General features: G+C 51.5%; 1 protein-coding gene across 3 annotated transcripts in view; it reads right to left on the reverse strand.

Annotated features, from left to right (window-relative positions):
• Window positions 1-11,255, reverse strand: part of PMP22 (peripheral myelin protein 22) — a 30,844-nt gene extending 19,589 nt beyond the window's left edge. The window contains exons 1-3 of one of the 3 annotated variants that reach the window (XM_034989638.1): window positions 11,093-11,255; window positions 6,709-6,820; window positions 5,535-5,634 (exon numbers count right to left, since the gene is read on the reverse strand). In XM_034989638.1, the coding sequence (XP_034845529.1) occupies window positions 5,535-5,634; window positions 6,709-6,786 (178 nt within the window). In that variant the 5' untranslated portion in view covers window positions 6,787-6,820; window positions 11,093-11,255. Of the gene's footprint in view, window positions 1-5,534; window positions 5,635-6,708; window positions 6,821-8,472; window positions 8,616-11,092 lie in introns of those variants that run through there. The other 2 variants (XM_034989639.1, XM_034989637.1) reach the window with 2 other exon arrangements.
• Between the last annotated feature and the right edge of the window lie 10,925 nt (window positions 11,256-22,180).

Raw genomic sequence — 22,180 nt, forward strand, 5'->3', positions numbered from 1 at the left:
AATGCCAGTGTGTATTTGGCCCTAAAATGTGCAGAATATGGAGAGTTCAAAACAAAAAGCATTAGTTTGGTCAATTCGAGGCACGTTTTGCCGAACTTTCTGGGTCAGTAGACTTTAAACTCACTCATGGCGATGGCACAAGGGCTCTAAGGAGACAGGCGCCTTCAGATTTGGGGAGAAGGCTTGGTGCATCGCCCCTGCTCCCCAGATCCCAGCCGGAGCTGCTTAGATCTCATTAGTTTGAAAACCAGGGCTCTAGAAACCGGCCTCCTCTGTCTCTGGATGGATGTCTGCTGATATGGACGCCGCCCCACGGGCCCTGCCTGCCATACCCTGAGGCTCCGCTTTCTTACTCAAAGCGGAAAGAACCGATTTGTTACCAGATACTAATTTCCTACCACGAAATAACATTTATGGCTATTTTGAAAATTAAATGGGAAATAGGTAAATCCCTACGGGATTTTGTGTGAAAATAAAAGATCTCAATGAGGAAGATGGGCAACGTGGCAGAGGGAAAGAAAAGCAATGATGAAAGTGGTAAGAATCCCATGTCTCGGGATAATGACCCGAAACGCACATCAGTGCATTTCTACTGTGCAAGATTTCTGATGTGTTCTGTCTTATAAATGATCCGGACTGCTCCTGCAACTTGGAATAAAATGGACAGAGATGCATATAAAACACAGCAAGGCTAAATGAGACTGTAAAAAGTAGAAAAGCACCCATATGGACCAAACTGCTTACTAAGGTCTAGAAGGATCTACAGGCCGGCGTGCTCTTCTACCCCTCACCCTCTGTCTTCCCACTGTCTGGCCTGCCCTCAGCCCCTCAACGCTGCCAGGCCCCTTCCTTGCCCAGAGAGCCCGTAATGGATGGCCCCTCTGCCTGGAACCTTCCCCAGATGTTCATACAGCTGACTCCTGGTCATCCTCAAGGGGTCACTCCTGCAAAAGGCTCCCTTCTCTACCCCAATCCCTCATGACACATTAGCCTGTTTCGTTCTCTTTGTAGTTCCGAGGGCTTCCCCAAATTATCCATGTTTCTTGGCTGTTTATTTCACCTGTTAAAATGCAAACTCTTGCTCACTCTTGCATTCTCAGCGTCTACAATAGTACCTGGTACAGGGTAAGCATCCAGCAATCCAGCAAGCTGCTGGGCACCAAAGAACAGAGGAAGGGAGAAAGGGAGAGAGGGGGGACCTTGAGATGGGAAGTTCATGATCAAGGAAGTAAGAGGAGGCTAACACTCCAAGATGAGGGAGGGAGAAGCGAGGGAAGATGAGGTTTCATGGGAACAGATCATTCAGGTAGATCCTTTGGGATTTGGTAAAGATCTCCATCTGAAGATTAAGACCAAGGAGAGGCCTCTGAAAGTCTTCAAATCCAGAGCCATAGGCCTGGCTTTGTATTTTTAAAAATATCACCCCGGATTCGATGTGAAACATGAGTTACAAAGAAACAAGCAAGGTGAAGGGTTAGGGCTCTGATAAGTCCTGCAGGCATGGCGACCCACAAGGGAATGGTCAATGGCTGGGGCGGGCCATTCAAATCCTAGAAACTATCAAAGAGGTAGGTTCGGTGGAAGAGGATGCAGACTGACTAGTTCGGGCGCGCCTCTGAGACATCCCTGTGGAAATATCTAGTAGATGGCTGGATATGCAGGTCTGCAGTTCAGAAGAGAAGTCAAGGCTGGAAGAAAACAAAGATCCCAAAGACATCATGAAACAAGACTTAAATAAGACTTAATGATGGGAGACGGAGAGAAACAGAGGGAAGTCTAAGGGTTATACACTTTCCGATATGGGGCTCTGTCAGAATGGTGGGGCGGCTGATGGAGCCCAGGACAGAGGAGAGATGAAATATTTGAATAATCCTAAAATAATGGGGCTCTGCTCGGAAACCGCATAGGACCCAGCAGAGCTATGGTAAAACAGTATGAACGGGTACAGAGTGGGGGGATGGTCAAAGTCCTGGAGAGAAGTGTTTCAAGCCAGGCTTACGGAGAAGTGCTTGCTATGAAATTTCTAGGAATTGAGAAGCCATGCTTCCCACGAGGCCAAATGATTACATTCTCGGCCTCCCTTGTTAACTAGGTGTGGCTGCCGTGACTAAGTTCCTGTAAAAGCTAGAAAAAGAAGTGTGTGGTCTATGTGGAGACATTTCATGAAAAGGGAAGGGCACACATTCTTCTCCTCCTCTTTTCTCCACCCTGCTGCCTGAAGCGTGGATGAGATGGCTGGAGCTCCAGCAGCCCCTTAGTCTGTGAGGATGAGGACCAAATCTAAGAGATGGCGAAGAAAGGAGCTAGAAAGTGCCTGGGTCTCTGACGCTTTCATACAAGTGCCATAAACGATCTTATTTAAGCCCCTGCCCCTTGAAGATGTTCTGTTACATGCAGTCAATCTTAATCCTAACCGGAATACTAGCCGATGGGTCCGACACGTTCCCCCTGCATTGCTGTCCCCTTGCTGGTGGTCACGTCATTGCCTGGACAGGGAATATCCTCCTCCTTGCCTGTATTTATTTAAATCCTGCCCATCCTCTGGAGGATGGATCAAATCCCACCTCCCACACAAGACTTCTCTTCCACTTCCCCCCCTGAACTCTGGTCCTGCCTGCCTGCCCCCACTCCTTGGGCATCTGGCCTCTACTGCCTTCACAGTGACTCATCCTTCCACACTTATCCCTTGGCTCCTCAAAGAGGCTCAGGACCCTCAAGGGCAAGGTCCCCAGTTTCCAAGGCCCTGTATTCCCTGGGTCCAAGTGGCATTCAAAGCTAGGTGATGATGCATAGGACCCATGAAAGCTCTTTCATCTCGACCTGCAGCCAGGTTCAGGATGGAGCCAGAAGGTGTGTAAATATGTTCAGAAAATACGAAGACAGGCAGGGTTGAGGGCAGCTCATAAGAAATCTGAAACCACTTCTAATAGCAAGGGGTAGTTAGGGGGAAAGATCTGAGACATCGCCTTCCAACTACATAACACAGCGGTTTGACCACCATGAGGTTAACGTGGTGAGCGAGGGGCACCGTCCATGCAGAAGACGAAGTGCACGGTAACCACCCCCCCCACTCCTGGCTCCGAGAGGGGCCACGCTCTGGCCCCATACTTACAAACACGAGCCCCTTCGGGAAAAATTAGCAAGCCAGATCAACCAACATCGGTTCACATAACACACTTGCAACATGCTCTTTGCAAATGGGTATCAATAGCGAGTTGCTTTTGATCACATCCATAAAAAGTATGTTTGGAACATCCTGAGGGCCATCGAGGACCAAAGTCGGTGGCTCACAACTTAATATAGTTTCATTCATAAAGGGCATCTAAGTTTTGTAATTATATATTTTTGCGCCCACTGTTTGCCACGGAGATTCTTCAGCTGGATCAGCAAGGCAAAGGAGGCCCAGAGGATTCTGCCCCCCATCGGAGCTGACCCACCAGGGGGACGTCAGCAGAGTTAACAGCTGCTGGGGAAGCTTCCATGGAAACTTCTAACGTAGAAGAAGCTCAAATCCAAACAAACCCAGCTTACTTAAGGGCGTGCCCAGATTCCCTCAAAACATCTGAGAAAGCAGATGTGGAAGAGAACCCATGCTCCCCCCGCAAAGCAACCACGTGGATTTGGGAGCCCACAAGAAAGACCCCAAAGTCATTGTCAATGAACCCAAAGAATGAGCTTGGCACATAAAGAGCCAGTTAAGAGACGAGAGGTTTCCTGATGAAAGTAACACTGGTCCCTCTTTGAGATGAACAGGCCCCGAGGTAAGAGCGCCCTTCTTCCCAAACACGGTGGGAGCACAGTTTAGAGGGCTGCTCCTCTGCCCCCGTCCGTGCCAACCCCACATGGCCAATGCCACTTGGGAGGGGCGCCTGTGGACACGCCCCTCCTCGGCGAAAGCCACCCTTTTGGGCCGCATCACCACTTGTGACCACCAGGTGTCAGTAGCGAGCGGGGCGCCTCCCTCCCCGAGGCTTCAGGGAACTTGAGCCAGACCCTGAAAGGGGGAGACACCGGATCCTGCGGCTTTGGGGACAAGCAGGGCTATGGCCACATTCTCAGGCACGCATATGAGTATTTCATTCCATTTGTCTGGTTGCCAACGCACCATGCAAACTCACTGTGCACCCTCTGGGATGTTTTTAATTCAGTATCTTTCATGCACTCCCGAGAAAAAAAATGACAGAGAGAGTCCTTTCTTTTCTTCTCCCCAAGGAAAATGAGAACATAAAGCAGGGTTTTCTATTCCTTGCCTATCCTCCCCACAGAAACTACCAAATAACTAGTCTAGCACTTTCTCCTTATACTGAGGCTCGAGATGTTTGCTTTGTAATGTTTCGGTGACAGCTTGGGTATTATTGGGTGCCAAGCCCACAGGAGGCAAAGCCCAGCAAGGAAACTGCATTGTGCAAAGCTAGAACGAAGGGTCCCTTCACTGCCCGCTTTATTGCGCTGGGTCTAAATCGGTCTCTCTCATCGGTTGGAGCATCTTCAACAGAGATACTGGATCATGAGCACCTTCAGCAACAATGAAAGCCGTACTCTATTGGCCTTTTAAAACTCAGCATGTCAAGAAAGCTCTCTCTGCCCATCCTACAATGACTGCCCCCTCCAGGCTGAGGACATACCCTTTGAAACATGAGACTGTACCAAGCCAAGCCCACTTTGTCCTCAACACCAAGCACTGCGGCCCCTCCCAGGGGCCACGATGCCACTGAACAGCACCCAGCCACCCAAAAGAATGCACCCTCTTTACCTTGGCCTCTCCACGTCCAAAGACACAAGACTCCCTGCTGAGTACTGCTCCCTCTGAGTATTGAGGTGTCTAGTGGGTACTTCACTGTCAATTATCCCCTTCACTTGAATCCAAGTAAGCCTGGTTTCAAGTATCTCACAAGCAATGACGCGGAGGACAGAGGAGAAACACAGTCCTCCGGATGGAGGGCCCTCCCAGGCTCGGTTTAGCGTTCTGCAAATAGCTTCGAGGCCCCATCTTGCCACAAGGAAACACTCAAAGGTTCCGATGCTAAATGGCAGCAGGGAGGCCCACGACCTAGAAAAGCAGTCTTGTAAATGGGGGGCCAACAGCTGGACCAAAGACTACCCTTGGGACCGTCACCGAAACAGGCAGAGGCAGGACATTTCTGGATAGAGACAGCCAGCAGAGCAAAGATGCCAGTTGGATCCAAAGTCCCAATGGGGTTAGCCTAAAGTCTTGCCATGCAGCGGCCTCCGTTGCCTATCTGTGTCTGCATTTCTTTGCTCACAAGGAGCTTTACATCAAGTGATAAGGGGGAGCTCTAGGGCATCTTTCCGGGAAGAGATAATGTACAATGACACCCAGGGTCTTGGCTTAGCCGGGGAAACTTCTGCTCCTCTCCTTTAGTCTTGGATTCCTGGTCCCCCGCTACATTCCGCCCCGCCCCAGCAACAACGCTAGAGCTGTGTCTTCCAAGAACGAGTGTTTCCGGGTCTGGACTGAGAAACACGGCACCCACAGACCAAGACAAGCGTGTGGAGCAAAAACCCAGTCTCACCGTTCGCGGATGATGAGTAACAGTGGTGGACGTTGCCCGGGGAAGACGTGCTGCAGTTCTGCCAGAGGTCGGTTGCGTGTCCATTGCCCACGATCCATTGCTAGAAAGAACCAGACATCTTAAATCAGACAAGCTGGGGGGGTGCGAAGGAAAGGCAGAGAGGTGGGGGTCTGGCTCAGGGAGGCCCAGTGTTTGCAAGTGAAAGCATCACACAGGCGTATAAGCCAGTAGATGCAGAAGTATGTACTATGGTAGAAGGAGCCTCGGACTGAGCCCAGGACACCTGCATTCAAGCCCGCTCCCCTCCCTGATCTCCTGAGTGTCGCTCCCCCAAAGTACCACCCCTCTGAGCCTCTCTCCTTACCCATAATTCCTATTAATCCGACAAGATTAATTAAGATGCTGTAAAGACGCTTACAAATGATAGAACAACCCACAAGCCCCCAACATCAATATTTCTCATTCCGACGTAATTATCTCTCAACCTTTGAAACAGAGGGGAATAGCGTGCCTGGAATTTGCCTTACACTAAGAAGTTAAAGCCACAGTCATAGTTTCAGATCGAATGTGCTTGACGTTGGGTGGTTCTGTGACCCAAGTTATACCCTGATAACCTGTTCCTAGAGTGGAGGCTTAATAGTGGAAGGCGCTGGGTCCACATCACAAAGCAGACCCAGGACTGTGAACTCTTTTCTGGAAGAGCCCATGTTAACCTTCCAATATCCAGCCCTCCAGGGGTGTTGTATGAACTCAGCCGTCCATCTGACCCTATGACATGTGGAGAAAAACAAAACTCCGTAAATACTCCGCTTCCTTCCTCAACGAATCTACAGCGAGAAAAAAAAATGCTAAGCAATCCCATCAAATGAAGGTCGGGGAGCCCTGGCTCCGCACCGAAATTTGGCTTAAATGGAGGCCTGCGCAGCTAACCTAGTCCAGCGATTGCTTCCTTCCTACCCCTGAATCTGCTCCGGTTTTCTCAAAACAACTGAAAGGGGGCAGATTGCCAGAAACTGCAAAACGCCCGCGGGGACGTCTGAGACCTCACGTTGTCTGCAAATAACACGGCGGCGCTGAACTAGGGGGAGTACAGCCGGAATCGCCGGGGGGAGGCCGCAGCACTGGGGGGGGGAGGGGGGAGCTCGGGGTGCCCCGCCCGCCCCCCGCCACTCACGCTGACAATCGTGGAGACGAAGAGCAGCACCAGCACTGCGACGTGGAGGACGATGATGCCCAGCAACAGGAGGAGCATTCTGGCGGCAAGTTGCGCTCAGCGGAGTTCCTGCCTGCCAGGAAAGAGAGCCGAAGCTGGACGTGAGGCCGAACCGACTGGCGCGAGCGAGCGAGGGAGGAGGAGCGCGCGGAGGGAGGGTCCCGGCGCCGGCGGAACGCAGGGGGCTGGCACCGCGCCCGCCCGCCCGCCTGGCCCGGCCCCGGGCGCCCGCACGCCTCCCGGCGGCCGGCCGAGAGAGGGCAGCAGCCGGCCGCAGCATCCCCGCCCGGCAGCCGCCGGGCCCGCCTGCGGCTTTGGGAACAAAGCAAGGGGTACGCACGTCTAAGTCACCCCAGGAGGGCAGGGTTTTCCCGAAGGACGAGGCACACCTCCACCCACCCGGGGTTGCCTCCGAGCCCAGCCCCACGTGGGGAAGGGGGCAGAAGGAGGAGAATGTGCCCCTTTCCCCTTCACGGAGGGGGAGGTGGGGGGCCCGGGGGTGGGCGCCCACATTTCTGCCGGAGGCCTGGGGACGCGCGCGGCTGCGAGCTGGTTTCCCAGACCCGGTGCTCTCCGCATTCCGTTAGTCTCCGAGTTTCCACCGGCTTCTGCCAGCGCTGGGGAGCCGTCCTGGCCCCAGCTCAGCCTGGCATCGGCACGGGCGGCTCCGGAGAGGAGGCGCAGAGCCGGGGGAGCGTGGGCAGGAAAGAGTGGCGGGGAGAGCGGCCCGACCCTGCGCTTCCCGCCCACCGCGCGCTTCCCCAGGCGGCCCCGGCGCGCCGGGCCCTGCGCCCCCGGGCTGGCCCCTCGCCCGATCGCCGGGGTCCCGGCCGCGCCGCCGGCACGCACAGCCGAGACGCAACCCCGTCCAGCCGCGGCGCTCCGGGACGCGCGCCCAGGAGCGTCCATGGAGGGGGCCAGACGTCCGGTGGGCAGGAGAGGCGGAGGATGAAGGGCTGAGTCCCAGGAGAGATGCAGCCCGCCAGAGCCCGCAGGACATCTTCCCTCCGCAGTTGTGCGGTCCTAGCCCCTCATTTTACAGACCTTGGGGAACTGAAGACCCGGGTGAACCGTTAGAGGATACGTATGGCTGTGAAAACCCTGCTGCACTTGGGCGGACCGTTTCAGTACAGGGCCTTGGACCAGGGAGACGACGTTTCAGTAACTCAGAAAAGTACCCAGTAACCAGGCCCCTCCGTTGCTCTCCATAAGCAACACATTCGAAAGAACCCTGGAATGCACGGGAAGAAATAAGCCCGGTTTTCCGATGTCTCCCAGAAGGTTTAAATTAAATCCAGTGGCTCCGAGAGCCGGGGAGGGACACAGAAGGATAATCGGATATAGGGTACGTGGCTAGAAATTGGGGGACCACGGGGGTCCAGTAGCCCTCCCCCCAGGTGTCCACCGCAGGAACCAATTTGCCAATGAGTCCCCAAGTAGGCGCTTCTCCAGCGAGACGAAAACTGCTCAGCCCCTGCCCCACATCCCGACACCACCACCCGCGCCCCTTACGACTTATGCACCATAAGGCAAGCCACGCCGTATCTCCCACAAAGCCCGTAAGAACTATACAAGACAGACTGCGGTCTGTCTGTCTGAGCTCGGAAAGACAGCTCGGAGACCTGACCAGCCCAAAGCCCGCGCCTGCTCCGCGCTTTCTGGCACCATCGACGGAAGATGCCCACGTTTCTCCTCCATCCCCACTTTCCCTAGCAAAGCACTTACAGCCCAAAGGGATGGTTGTCCCCGATCCTCAGAGGGGCCTCCGGCACAAACAACTCCGTGCGTTCGCTCGGCCTATAGCGTCCCCGAAGAGAGCTGCGCTGCCGGGCTGCGCGCGCGAAGCGAGGGGCCAGAGGGAGGCTCCCGGCGTTCCCCTTTAACGGGAACTACGCCCTGTCTGCGTCGCTGCAATAGGGTGTGTCCCTGGGTCAGCGTGTGCAGGGGGGCGGGCCTCGGGGAGGGGAGAGGGCAGGAGGGAGGGAGGGCAGGAGACGGTTACTCGGCCTCCACTGCGCCTCCGGAGAAAGTCGATCCCCGCAAAACCGCTGCGACTTCTACTCGAAACTAGGCGGCAGCTGAGCTTTCTCACCTCCGCTTCCTCTGGCTCCCCGAGGTCCTGGAGCCCAAGTGCTGGCCAATAAACTGGTCCCTCCGCCCCCCTAGGCCACGTGGGAAAAGCCCTCCCGAGGTCGCCCCCGCCGGTGCCCAGCGCTGGGCTTTGGGGCGCACGCACGCGGACTGCGCCCACGCGGGGGCCAAGGCTGGAGTCCTCTCCTCCGGGAAGGGGGGAAGCTGACACTGGAGCGCTGGAAGGCGTCCCTGTCCTCTAGGGTCCGGGCGCGCCTGGCCTGCCGTGGCATTTCAGCCGGGCACACCTGCCCCGCGCCCGCCCGCCGTGTCGGTGTCTGCACCTAGGCCGTGTGCCGGGTTCCCGGGACTCGAGGGGACCCACTGGCGGGCCCTGCTTGGGTGAGAATTAGCGGGAGGAGGGAGAGTCCCGCCGACTACAGAACAGCGTGCCCGGGGAGGGGGGCGGTCTGGCTCCTCCTAGCCTGGGCAAAACCAGACCACAACCGGGTAAGCTCCAGGCGAAGTTCGCCTGGCCTGGCTCCCAGCCTCCGCCGGCGTGCCGGGCCGTAGGGTGGGGAGTCGGCCGCTGGACGTGGGGGGAAGAACAGCTAGGGAAATCCGCTGATTCATAGTCGCCTGAACGTGGTCCGCCCAGCGTCACCCGGAGAGAGGCTAGCCCTGCTGGGCGTGGCACAGGTGGGCCCAAGGAAGGCTCTCGGATGGGAGAGCCCTGAGGCGCCAACAAGGAGCCTTAATGTGGATTCTGAATGTCTTTGCTTACTAATGCAGCACTTTTTGCACACCCGGGCACACAGACGTCTCCTGCTGGTGTCCTGTGTCATAAAAGCTTATCCCTCTAAATGAGTCAAACAGTTCCATAGGATTTTACTCTTTGGACGTAGCTGCTTAGGAGAGCCGATTGCATATTCTTATCTTTAAGTAAAAGCACATTATCTGAAATATTCCTTGAGCAATGGTCTTTGAAAAATTCTTATGAGATTAAAAAGGTGACATGTAAAAATTTCACTCAATGCCCATTATGTGGCTGGCACTTTAGCAGGACTTTACGCATGATCTGGGAGACGGGGAAGAGGGCAATGCTTAGGCGCTCCGGCTCTGGGCTGAGACAAACCTGGTTACTCAGGGTTGTGAACTTGGGGGAAAGGCTGAAGTTCAGTGAGCTTCCATTTTCTTATCCGCAAGCAGGACTGGTAATGCCTATTTTATGGGGGTGAGTAAAGGGGATGAAGTGTGTGAAGCAGTTAGCATAATGCCTAGAACATAGGGACCAGGACTCAGTAATTTGTCATTGGTTATTATTATATCATCTTTAGCCCTCAAGGCAAGGCAGACACCCCCCCTCCCCCCGCCCCAGCTAAAATGGCTTAGAAATTCCACAGGTCTGAAGTTCATATGCAAGTAGAAAAACCAACCAGAGGAATAGCGCTGTGTTCTCTCCTCCTGGATCATTTTATAGGTCAGCAGTGCCCCAGGAATCATGGCCTCACTTTATGCCATTTGAGACTTTTATTTTGTTTATTTAACCAACATCTATGTGGTCACTATGTCCCCAGGACTATTCTAAGCACTTCACAAATATTAGCATATTGAACTAGGGATTTTCTTTCTCTTCTTTTCTTTTTGTTCCGAGTAAACTTTTTAATGAAGTATATACATCTAGAAAAGCACACACACTGTAAAGCACAGCTTGTTTCTTCCTCTCCCGTGAACCCAATATTTTAGTCCATGAGCAGGTGATACCGCGCCGTGGGTTTCAGAACACGTGAACCTGAACCCTTTGGTTCAGCCCTTACTGCCTCTCGCCTGCCCAGTTCCCAGGGTAGGAAAGGAGACACTGCCCAGGGCAATGTCGACCAGGCTTGGCCATACCCAGGGCCCGGCCAGTGCTTTGCTACAGGTGGAAACTTCTCCCTGACCTGCTTCCCAGCCTGAGGTTCCCTGACAGCCATGTGTGCAGAGCTGTTTCCCATCAGGGAAATAGCATCAGGTCCCCTTTCTGCCTTCAAATCTGGATGCGCTGGGCTTCCTAGATGCTCTCAGATAGTCCTTCTCCCCTCCCCAGCAAGAGTATACAGCCAGCTCTTCATCAAGGATTTAAAACATCCTCTGACTCTCCGTCAATTGCAACACAGCACACCATTTCCACTGCAATCCCTACCAGTCCTGGTTTGCAGGGGATGAGGGATCAGGCAGTTCTCCCAGAAGCATAAGCACGCACTATCCAGAGAGACAGTTTGCCAAGAAGACTCACCGGGCCAAATGGGGTAACCCCTTCCTCCACGCGGGTTTCTTTGCAGTCAAACACAAGGGATGGCAAGGCAAGGCTCTCCCCACAGGGTGGCGGAGAGACCAGCAGGCAGACTCTAAGCCCCACTGCTTGCAACCAGGCTCCCTGAGATGTTCCCTGGTGGTGCTCCCTGTAACTGAAGCCAGACCAGGCGTCTTTCCAGTTTATTCAGGGGCTGGTCCAATGCAGGGATATGTCATGGTGGCCTGAGAGCTTCTCAGTCTCTACTACTTAAAGAGACAGCACCCTGTTTTGTGTACTTGCCAGAGCACAGTGATCCCAAGGGGCCCTCCCGAACACAGAGAACCGGGGATCAACAGAGAAAGGACTTGGGGTATGCCCGCAACGTGGGAAGCCAAGCCGATTCCCACTGTGCCAGCCTGAGTGATAACAGAGCACCCCCAGCTCCCAGCACCCCACCTCTCACCCCTCCAGGGGATTCCACAAGGATGAAATACACTGTGTGAAGAGTCTGTGTGCATCGTGTCTTATGTGTTACCTGCAGACTCAGTCTCATTTTTAATCGACATCATCGTTTTAAGGAGCTCCGACATTGCACAGATAATGTCGACCTTCACGAGATAATCCAATCCAAGTAAACAAGTCTCTGTTGAAGACATTCCACCCCGTCGGGCAGGACAGGCTAGGAGAGCAATTGCAAAAGTTACAGAGAGGCAGACAAACGACGGTACTGTCTTCTTCAGGCTCTTTGCGCCGGATGCTCCTTCAAGCTCTCTGAGAGGGTACTCCATCTCTAGCAAGTTCTCCTGGGTGAAAACGCCGAGACAGGGCACTTGGTTTTATTGAAGGAGTCGTTTGGAATTCTGGCAATTTCCCCCACCTCTTATGTCGGCGGTGGGGGAGGTAAAGGGGGGTAATCTGTAGTGTTCTGTAGAGTTTGGGGAAGTCTCTCTCTGCCACAAACACTTTAATGTTTTGTTAGGCTCTGCAGGCAGAAGGGGTCCCAAGGGCCCGCTCACCGTTCTGCTCCCACCCAGGATCTTTCCGGTCCTGGTGAAACAGTGTAACACGGCCTTGGGTCTCATGAGATCTGACTGCTCGTTAAAATGATGGAGAGCTTTGCATACCTCCTGGCCTGGGCCTGGGTGCCGAGCGGCTGACTCAGTGGTCTGGGATGCAGCTCAGGTGTGGGTAATTTTTCACATTCCTCGAGATGTTCCAGTGTCCAGCCAGATTGTCACAAGGCGTCAGATGGTCCCTGGTTTCCTTCTAGCTGCCTTCTGTCATGGGGCCCAAATGGAAGTAAGGCCCAGTGTGGGCTGCAGGGTTAGACAGGGTTTTGGTTCAGTCTTACCAGGTAACACAGGGGCGTGTGTGTGTATCTGGGGGGTGTGTGTTGTGTGTCTGTGTGTGTGTGTGTGAGAGAGAGAGAGAGAGAGAAGCTCCCTCAATCCTCCCCAACATAGGGGGTGAGTGAAGGCCCAGTGAGCATGACTTTGGGCTTCTCCAGATAACCCCCTTCCTAGATGGCCCCCATGATCCTACCTGAAGGCTGCAGGATGAGGTTGCTGCCCCTCAGGCCAGATTAAGCCTGAAGACATCTAACATCATTTCTGCTCCTTCTCCAGAGCAAGAAGCCTAGGGCAGGGTGCAGGTGGGAGGCATAGATTTTTCTTCCGGCTGGATAGTGCCCATCTAATCAGCCCTCCATCCTTCCAAGAGCTGCATGTTCCAGGACCAGCTCTCTTGGCCCTCTGTCTCCTTCGATCCCTCCATCTCCTGCAGCCAAGCCCTGAAAACTTGCTGGCTTTGGCTGAGACCTGTTTGAGGAGCTCCTTGAGGCTTCAATGCAGCAGAGCTGGTCCCGGCTGTGCTCCCCATTGACCCATCCATCGGGCACCAACGCACTTGTCTCTACCCACCTGAGCCAGGCTCTCTGCCTCCTCTTGGGCCTCTCTCTCCCCTGTTCTGGAGGCCTTCCTTGGCCAAAAGAAACCCGAGTCCATCTATGTTGAGCAGTGCATCCTCAGGGCCATGGAGAGTATCCCCCAGGGTCACTTGCCATGATAATGAATAACATATTGACCAAGTCATATTTTACTTCTATTATTATTTCTGCCCATTTTATAAATAGGGACCATGACAGTCAGGCAGACTGCGAGCCTGATGCGGGGCTCAATCCTAGGACCCTGGGATCATAACCTGAACCAAAGGCAGACCCTTAACCAACTGAGCCACCCAGATGCCCCTCTTTACAACAACCTTCTGAATAGGCACCCTGATCGTCCTTTCTCCATATGAGGGGAAACAGGCACAGCAAGACACTGAGTGGCTTTCTCAGGGACACCCCACCCCACGAGAAAATGGCAAAGGCCAGCTGCGAAGCAGACATCCCGGCCACAGAGGCCATGCTCTGTACCCCATGTTATCTTGTACCCTAACCTTGGCCGTCAGAGAACATCTATACTTTGTCACGATGCTGCCATACACATCACATAATCCAATTTCGTTTTTCTGCCAAAGATACAGTCTATCTATTTCTACATCTGCATTTCTTTTTTCCATTAAAAAAGCAGGAAAATATCCTAAGACCTCCACTGCTCCCACCAGGTCCGTGAGCTCCCCTCGCGGGGGTCCTGTCTGCTTCTGCCCGCAAGGTCTCTGTGTCGCACGCCCGTAAAGCTCTGTATCCTGCAGATGACAGTTTGATTTCATCCACGGGGACGGGATCTAAGCAGGTGCTGGAAGTGGAACGCAGCCCCTTTTCCATCTACATTTCGAGTTTCGGAAATGCTTCCGCCCACCCGTGGTAGCTTACTCGACGGGGGGGGGGGGGGGGGGGATGGTTTTTGAGCATCTTCTATATGCAGAAGGCGGAGCTTGGAGAATTCGCCCTGTTTCCTCCAGCCACCGGCGAGTACGTGCCAGGGCTGGGCCCCGAAACCAGTTCCTCTGATTTCCAGTCCTGTGATTTTTTTTTTTCCATCATGTGGACTCCCCAAGGGGAGAAAAAAAAAAAGCAAACAGAGGTGAGTCTTAATTGGACATTTGTCCTGTTGATGAAGCAGTCATCAGAGCCTCGGTGTCGCCAGGCACTGGGTCAATATCTGGGGAAGTGTTTACACCATAAATGAAGCCTTTCCTGTCTCAGGGCAGCCAGCAGCCTGTGTGGGCGTTCTTGGCGAGGCCTGCACACATCTGGTCTGGAAAGGTCCTCAAAAGGGAGGTTACTGCCTCATCTACAGTCCTCTGACTCTTCTGAGCAGCTTAGTATTAAGAGCTCAAGCACGGGGGGAAAGAAGGCAGAGGGAAAGGGAGGGAGGCCAAAGAGAAAGAGAGGAAAGAGGAGGAGAAGGGAGAAGAGAAGGAATGGAAGGAGCCAGTTTGACTTCCCTGAGCAGATCCCTATAAATAGCCATATTTGGAATGATGGCAAATCCAAGCCCCGAGAAGATGTTCTCCGTGACCAACAGAAGCAGGTAGAAAGCAGCTGAAGACACACACACAGTCAAGTTGGCACAGGGCCTGTCCCCTCAATTACTGTCTTTAAAAATCACAAATCTATCTTGGGACAAATGGCGCTTTAAGCTCCTTCACCTATGGGAGCGAGAAAGCACAGAACGATTATGCTGTGCCCTTGGAACCATACAGAGTACAAAGAATTCTTTGTTCCTGAACGCTTGTTGCTTAGGAAAGCCAGATTCCATAGATGCAAGCAGAGGGCAAGAGAGCGGGCTTTTCTGATATCTCGTGAGCTAGCGGACAAGGGATCTGGGAGCAATTTAAGCAGGAGAGGGTCCGAAACTGACGTGTGCTTGAGATGGAAAACTCTGAAACTTTTCTGAGACTCTGAACAACTCAGGGACATTTTTCTGCTCCAGGCCAGGGAGAGGCCCATGGAGGTGGGGAAGGCCATCATCAATCTTGCCACACGGCTGGGGCTGGGATAAGCGGGAATGGATGGATTTTCTAGACCCCTCAGACCAGGTACGATAGTGCCGAGGAAGGCAGCCTGGGCGCCATGTTGGAGGTTGTCCTTTTTGAGGGAGGTGGAGAGGAGAGTCCACTATAAGCCAAGGGAATGCTTGAGTCAGGTAGACGAAGCCACACCGAGCCATGCGGGCATTAATCTCCTGCAAGAGAAACAAGATGAGCACCAACCATCCCAGAAGACAATCCGAGTGAACAAGCCCCAGGATGCATCCTTGTCCTCACAATGCATCATCCTATGAGTGCCTCTGAGCTAAAGGAACAGCAGTTGCACTAAAAATGAACTTGAACACAGATGTTTTCTTCATCTCTGACTCCCTGAACCACTTATCAAGTGTGAAACCTCAGCTGAAGCCAGGGAAGCTCACGGACAAATGTCAGATCCCTTTGAGAGGTCCAAGGCAGAAGTGGGCAAAGCTTCAAACATGTTTACTCTTCCCTGTTAAAGACCAGGGAATATCTATCCAGGGGACTTCAGTGGTAAGCCTGGGCCTCCTGTGGCAATTACCTTTGAAATCTGATCCAGAAATTAAAATTCTAGAAGTGTATCTCACAGGAGTGATGGATATGCAATAATTTGGCCATTAGAACCCTTTATACCATGAAGGAAAATGTGAGCATCCTAAATCTCAAACCACAGGGAAATGACTGGAGAAATTTTGGTGCAGTCCTAAGATGAGATATTACATAGATATTAAAAATAACATTGCAGAAGGTTATTTAATGAAATGAGGAAAAGTAAACGATGCATGCTTAGTGGGGGAAAAGTTAGGAAATAATATATCTATAATTTATTGGGTGCTTACCAGGCACTGTGCTAGCCCTCTCATTTAATACCTACAACAATCTCAGGAGGGCTGGACATTTCTGACCCCTACAGCACCAAGAGGTTAAATAGTGTCATGGGCACACAGCTGGAATGGTAGAGCCAAAATATAAATGTTGACAATCCGAAAGCAAGACGCTGCGTTCTCAACCACCAGACTCCAACAAATACATACTTTCAGACACATTTCAAGTTCCATGGTGACAAAAAAATGAAAGCAAAATCTGAAAGCCTGCAAAGTTTGAGAATGCAATGCAACACTGTGCTTTCGAGTTCAACATCAAGTGGGAAAAATACATTTGCATAGAACAGAACTTATCACAGAGCCAATCGTGACTAATAATCCATCGTCTTAGTCTTGTGCCTTCATCAGCTGAATCTGTGACTTTCTGGCTTAAGTGGAGGAAATGGGCTCTAGGCCTACCCCAGGGAGGGGTCAGGAGAGCCACGGGCCAGGCCTTGCTTCATCTCTTGTGCTGTCTCCAAATGGAGTCATACATCCAGACCCAGAGGTAGTACGACAGTATTGAATTCAGTTGTGCATCTTACAAGGGAGCAGGTTGTGCATCTTACAATGTTGATAGTATAATGTAAACACTTACATGGACCATGAGTTTCATAACTTTATTTTGTACTTATTTAAATACATCAGGAGACTCACAAAAAAGGAAGAAGTGTCCTGGACCCTCATTGATCTTGAGGGACAATGAATGAGCCAGCAGTCCACTGGTCTAGGTATGTGACTTTGAATCTGAGGATCCCCATGACTCACAGCAAAAACATGGTCAGATGTAGTTCAGAGGAGTAAAAGTGCACTCACCGCTTATGGTCCATTGACCAAGGGGAAAGCCCTACATGGTTGTCAATGCTCTATCTCCAACCACACTGTCTTCTCTCTCTCTCCCTCCCTCTCATGCATCATCCATCCATTATGGTATGCAACCATAATACAAACAAAATACTATTACCATCTGAATTTCACTAGCTTGTGACCTCCTCAACCATTGGGAGACCTCAACCATTAGGACACCTTCCAAGGAAGGTATTTTCAAGAGGCTTCCCAGAGGGTGGTCTACTTGACACAGTCTTGTGCCTCGCTCCTATACAGTCTTGGATTCATTGAATACACAACTCAGTCTTGAGAACCCTTAGGCAGGGACTAGATTATGAAGCATTTTTTAAATTTATTGGACCGTTGAATTTTTGTTCCCAGATTCTCTCCAAGACGTAGGCTCCATGGAACTCACTCTTGGAAACACTTTTATTGAAACACTGGGCTACATGACGTCTCCAGCTCTGATGGTTCTAGTCTTTCCCAAATAGAAGAAATGGCATTACTTCAAATTGACTATAGGCATTTCAGGAAATGAAGAGATAGATTTGATGACAGGAGGCTTCAGCTAAGGACTCCAGGCCAGCTAACTTTCCCCAAGCATGTAAGAGAAAACATCCATGGAGGCCAACTGAGAACTTTATCGCTGTGATCCTGAGTAAGAATTGGGTGGATGTCCTCTGAGGTCATGCCATGCCATGTCACTCCCAATGGCCACTCAGCCCCTCCCTTGTCATGTGTTTTTTTGTCCTTCTGCAGAGACCACAGTATTTCAATTCAGGGGGTGGTCTTTGGAAGAATACCGCAGAAAACCGTTACGGTGTTATATGAGTGACCCAAAGGTGGCCTCTGTGTATTGGTCCCTAGGTTGTGTATTTCTCAAATTTCTCTGTATAGCTCAAAAGCCTGCTGGTGTCTAAGTCAAATTTTTACACATCAAATTATCTTAAAAATTGCCCCAATAAGCAGATTCTTATCCATTTCGAACCTGTCTGCTTTGTATACCCCATGAAACCTCTCTGAGCATCTACAAGCCATTGAGGCCATAGAGGCCTGTGGTTATAAGACCCCAAGCTGCTAGGGCCCTTCAGAGATCCAACCCAGAGGCTCCCCACCGTGTTGATGAGCAATATCTCCTACACATGTAAGCCCCCTTTTAGATTCTCCTGTCTTCCAGGATTTCCTTCTCCCTCTTCCTTTTGGATGGTAGCCTCTGTGCCCACCCACCATAGCCACTGGGTAGTCTCATGCTGAGAGGGACCTCCCCTCTCATGTAACCCTACCCAAGCACCACCTAATAAAGTGTGTTACCTGTCACCCCCTCTACTGGTCATATCATTTCCCCCTAGATCTGTCCCAGAGTCCCTCAAATGAACCCCCACATACATATGGAGAAATATAAGACACAGAAGAATCCCAGAGCCCGCACACAAAACCCAGCGATGGCCCTAGGATTCACGCATGCAGAGAAGGGCAGAAAATCCTCCAGAGAAGCAGAAGCATCCCAGGGGTATCATCACACAAGCCATTCCAGCTTCCTCAAATAACCAGCTTTATGGGTGTGTTGGTTCGTGTTTGTTTTCCACAGAGGCTAGGGTGCAAGGAGTTGATGTGGATTGCAGTGGTGGGCCACCAATGGGAAGACCCTTCTCACTCTCAAGCTGGGAGAGAACACCTGTCGCAAGGCTGAAGGCATGAAGTGCTCCACTATGTAGCTATGGAAAAAGAACAACCTAGTACAGAGCTCTATATGTCATCTGGTGGCAGCCCACGAGAGCCCTGCACCCACACAGCACACCATTAGGTGGATTCCCGCTTGGGTGACTGACGGACCCACTGTTTATCCAGCAATTTCGGCAACCGATCCTTATCCACAAGGCTATGTGTGAATACCTGGTAGAGCTGAAACCAGCTAGTGTGGTCTTAACTGCACAACTGAAGCACCAGCTCCCAGTCTACACCAGCAGTTCCTTCTATAAAGGAAACAAAAGCCATATAGTTCCTCTCACTAAGGTCACTGGATTTTGCTGGCTTCTTCCATGATGAGAGAGTAAACAGAGGATGACTCAGTGTTCTTGGCATCCAAGGCCATCCACAGGCAGAACCAGACTCTGGGAGAAGTATATTTTGAACATCTTCACCTCAATTACATGAGGTGGAGGGAAACTAAAGCTCCTTGCAACTACATTCATTCAACAGGGATTTACTGAGCAACTACCATAGACCAGAAGCAAGCAACGTCACTTGGCCTCTTCTGTCTCCATTAGAATTCAAAAGATTCCCATCCTCCTAGACGTGCCTCTTTACAATGTAGCTTTTCTATTTCCTCCATCAAAAGGTGCAGCCTGTTCCTCCACTATTTGCATCTGGACCTGGCCGTGTGACCTGTTGGGGCCAATGGGACATTCTCAGCAGACACAGAAGCTTCAAGAGTTCTTGCACCTTGGGGCTTGCCCTCTTCCTGCCGAGGACGATTCCCCCATCGTCGGAACAAGCCCAAGGAATCTTGCTGGATACTGAGAGATCAGCCATCCCAGCCATCCCAGCTAAGGCCCCAGAAATGTGAGCCACCCTGGGGTGGGAAGTGGGAGTGACAGCAGTTGAGCCTGGCTCAGACCATAAGGGATGCCACCCAAAACCCAGCCAGCACTCATTGCTGAAAACCAATGATTTGTTGTTTCAAGCCACTAAGTTTTGGAGTGCTTTGTTACACATAAAAAGCTAGCTGATACACGAACAATCCTAGAATTGGGGCTAGGTGCCAAATACATTCTTTAGGAGCAGGACTCTATGCCAGCAATTGACTTGCACTCCATCATGGTGCTCTGGGGCTTAGAAAACTGACCTTTATACTGGGCTCATCTGATTCTCTGAGGGAGGAAAGTGGTAAGGTCAGGGAGATTGAACAGATTCCTGGGGCTCTGTGGGGATCGCTTGGCCTCTCTGGAAACTCGCTGGCATTTTCTGAGGGTCTTCTTGTTCTGTGGGGCTGCCACGGGTCTGTAAAGAGCCCTGTGGATTTGTGGGGTGCTCTGAGATGCAGAGTCGAGCAAGACTGCTCAAACTAACTGTGGCAAAGCACCATGCTCGTTTTTCCTTTATTTCTGATCCATTGCAGTCAGCTGCACGACCCCACCCGACGTGCAAGATGGACACGCCGACTGATTGTGTACTTGGATGCCATGCAACACAAAATTGCTATGAAAATTTCTAAATTCTTACTCTCAATTCTGTATTGACCTCACCACCACCCTGTAACAGTTTGTGAGCTGGCACTGGTCCCACGTGTGGACCACGCTTTCGTCGAATTTCTGCAAAGAGGGCCAAGGCTGGCCCTACAATATGCACAGCCCCTGGCCCAGAACGATGAACTCTCATTTGTGACACGAGCTTAACTATTAAAGTTTTTCTTTGGACATGAAGCCAGATGGCGGTTCTTCAACCCCCGATGCAAGGCCTATGGAAAGTCAAATAACTGGACCACTTTTGTAAAGAACATAACTCTTACTTGGGAGAGGCGCTGAATAATGAAATAATAACTCTCAACCTTTCGCACCTCATTGGCCAGAAGATGCGGTTATCCTAAGGACATTGTTCTGTGACCATCGGTGAGTCATGGTCTTGACAGCAATGCCAATCTGCATTACCAGCCCTGCACTGAATGCCAGTGTGGGAGCTGCTGGGCAGAGTCTGCCCCAGGGGCTGCAGGAAAGGCACCCCTGGCCAGGGAGATGATGTACCCTGACTCTCAGCAGTCATTTTCCTCAGAGCAACCCCCACTTTCTTAATCTGCAGACAGCAGGAGCATAAATAAATCCCAGAAAAAAATCTAGAGTGCATTAAGGAGTGTCCCTTGGAGCATCTTCCTGGGGGAGGGTCTTGCAGCGTTGGATAGGGGTACCAGGAGCATGCAGAGGGAAGATGCTAAGGACACTTAGTGAGCACCAAAATGCACCAGGCTTTAAGTGGCTGACATATGATTTCTGTATTCTTCACAGCATCCATACAGCCCCAAGCTAACTGAGGCCTGGAGAAATTAAATGAGATGCCCAGAGTCACGCAGTTACCATCTCGATGGTGTAATTTTAAATTTTTCCCCCTGAATCTTTTTTATGCCTAAAGTGGACAATATTGGTGCTCTGCCAAAATACCATCAAATCCTGTCTTATCATTTCTGTGCACCTGCTCCTCAACCTGCCTCCATCACTGTGTTTCCAATGGCCAGTACCTGCAAGCTCTTTTTGAAGATTTTTTTTTTTTTTTTGAGACAGAGAGAATGAGAGACAGAGAGCATGAGAGGGAGGAGGGTCAGAGGGAGAAGCAGACTCCCTGCCGAGCAGGGAGCCTGATGCGGGACTCGATCCAGGGACTCCAGGATCATGACCTGAGCCGAAGGCAGTCACTTAACCAACTGAGCCACCCAGGTGCCCCTGCAAGCTCTTTTTGAAGGGCTGTCCTTGGGCTTCTGGAATTCTCTACCGGCAGGCATGGAGAGCCGGAGATGCCTGGGAGCTCACATACCTGCCTCCCACACCCACCTTGACCATTAACCAGACTGCCAGGTTAAGGAGAATGAAAGCACAGATCCCTTGCTTTGGGTTGGGGCGACTCTGAGGTGTACCTTATCCTCCAGTATTCTATAGGGTGAAGATAATACTGTCCTCCATGGGATGTTTCCCAAGACGGTGGTGTCTTTGCTTGGCTTCTCTCAACTGCCCTGCATCTCCATCCTTTACCAGTCCGCCATTGGGGGGGATCTGCTTAGTAAATCACTTGCTCACAAATCCCTATCTCAGTGTTGGCTTCTGGGAAACCCCATCTAAGGCACATTTCCTGAAAGTTGGCAGGGAAGGAAAGGGAAGGAAAGATGGGGGGGGGGCGGGCCAAGAAGGAGAAATACTTTCATTTTGGATTACCCTCCACTGGCCATGGTCTCGTACATTTTAGCTTGAAGTTTCTGAGACATCTACGTGCATGCCACTGTGCCACATGACAATCTATGTCAAATACTCACATAGACTAGAAGAGACCTTGGAGATCGGAAAATGAGCAACCAATAGGCTGAAGTTACCCCACTGACATTTGGTTTACGCACCATAGGGCCATGATGTTTTCAAATTGAACTCACTGCCAACATTTCCAACCTGGAGTCACGTGAAAAATCTCTATTTCAGGCTGGCCTTGAAAAACTGTGACACTTGGCAACACCAAGCCCATATAACCTCATGGCAGCAACCACCCACAGCTGAGTAGTGGCTCAAATAGTGTATTAAGGAAGATAGAACGGACTCTCATGAAATAGCAAATAAAATCCCAAATCTTAGTGGCTTGACCCAAAAGATTGTTTGTCATTCACTCAGAGTCCAGTTGGGGTCGGTGAGGGCTCTAATAATCAGTTGGAACTGATAGAAATAAGCAGTGCTGATCTAGACAGTACTGATCT

This window comes from Mirounga leonina, unplaced genomic scaffold (assembly GCF_011800145.1).
Source record: "Mirounga leonina isolate KUSES-001 unplaced genomic scaffold, KU_Mleo_1.0 Mir_488, whole genome shotgun sequence".
NCBI lineage: Eukaryota > Metazoa > Chordata > Mammalia > Carnivora > Phocidae > Mirounga > Mirounga leonina.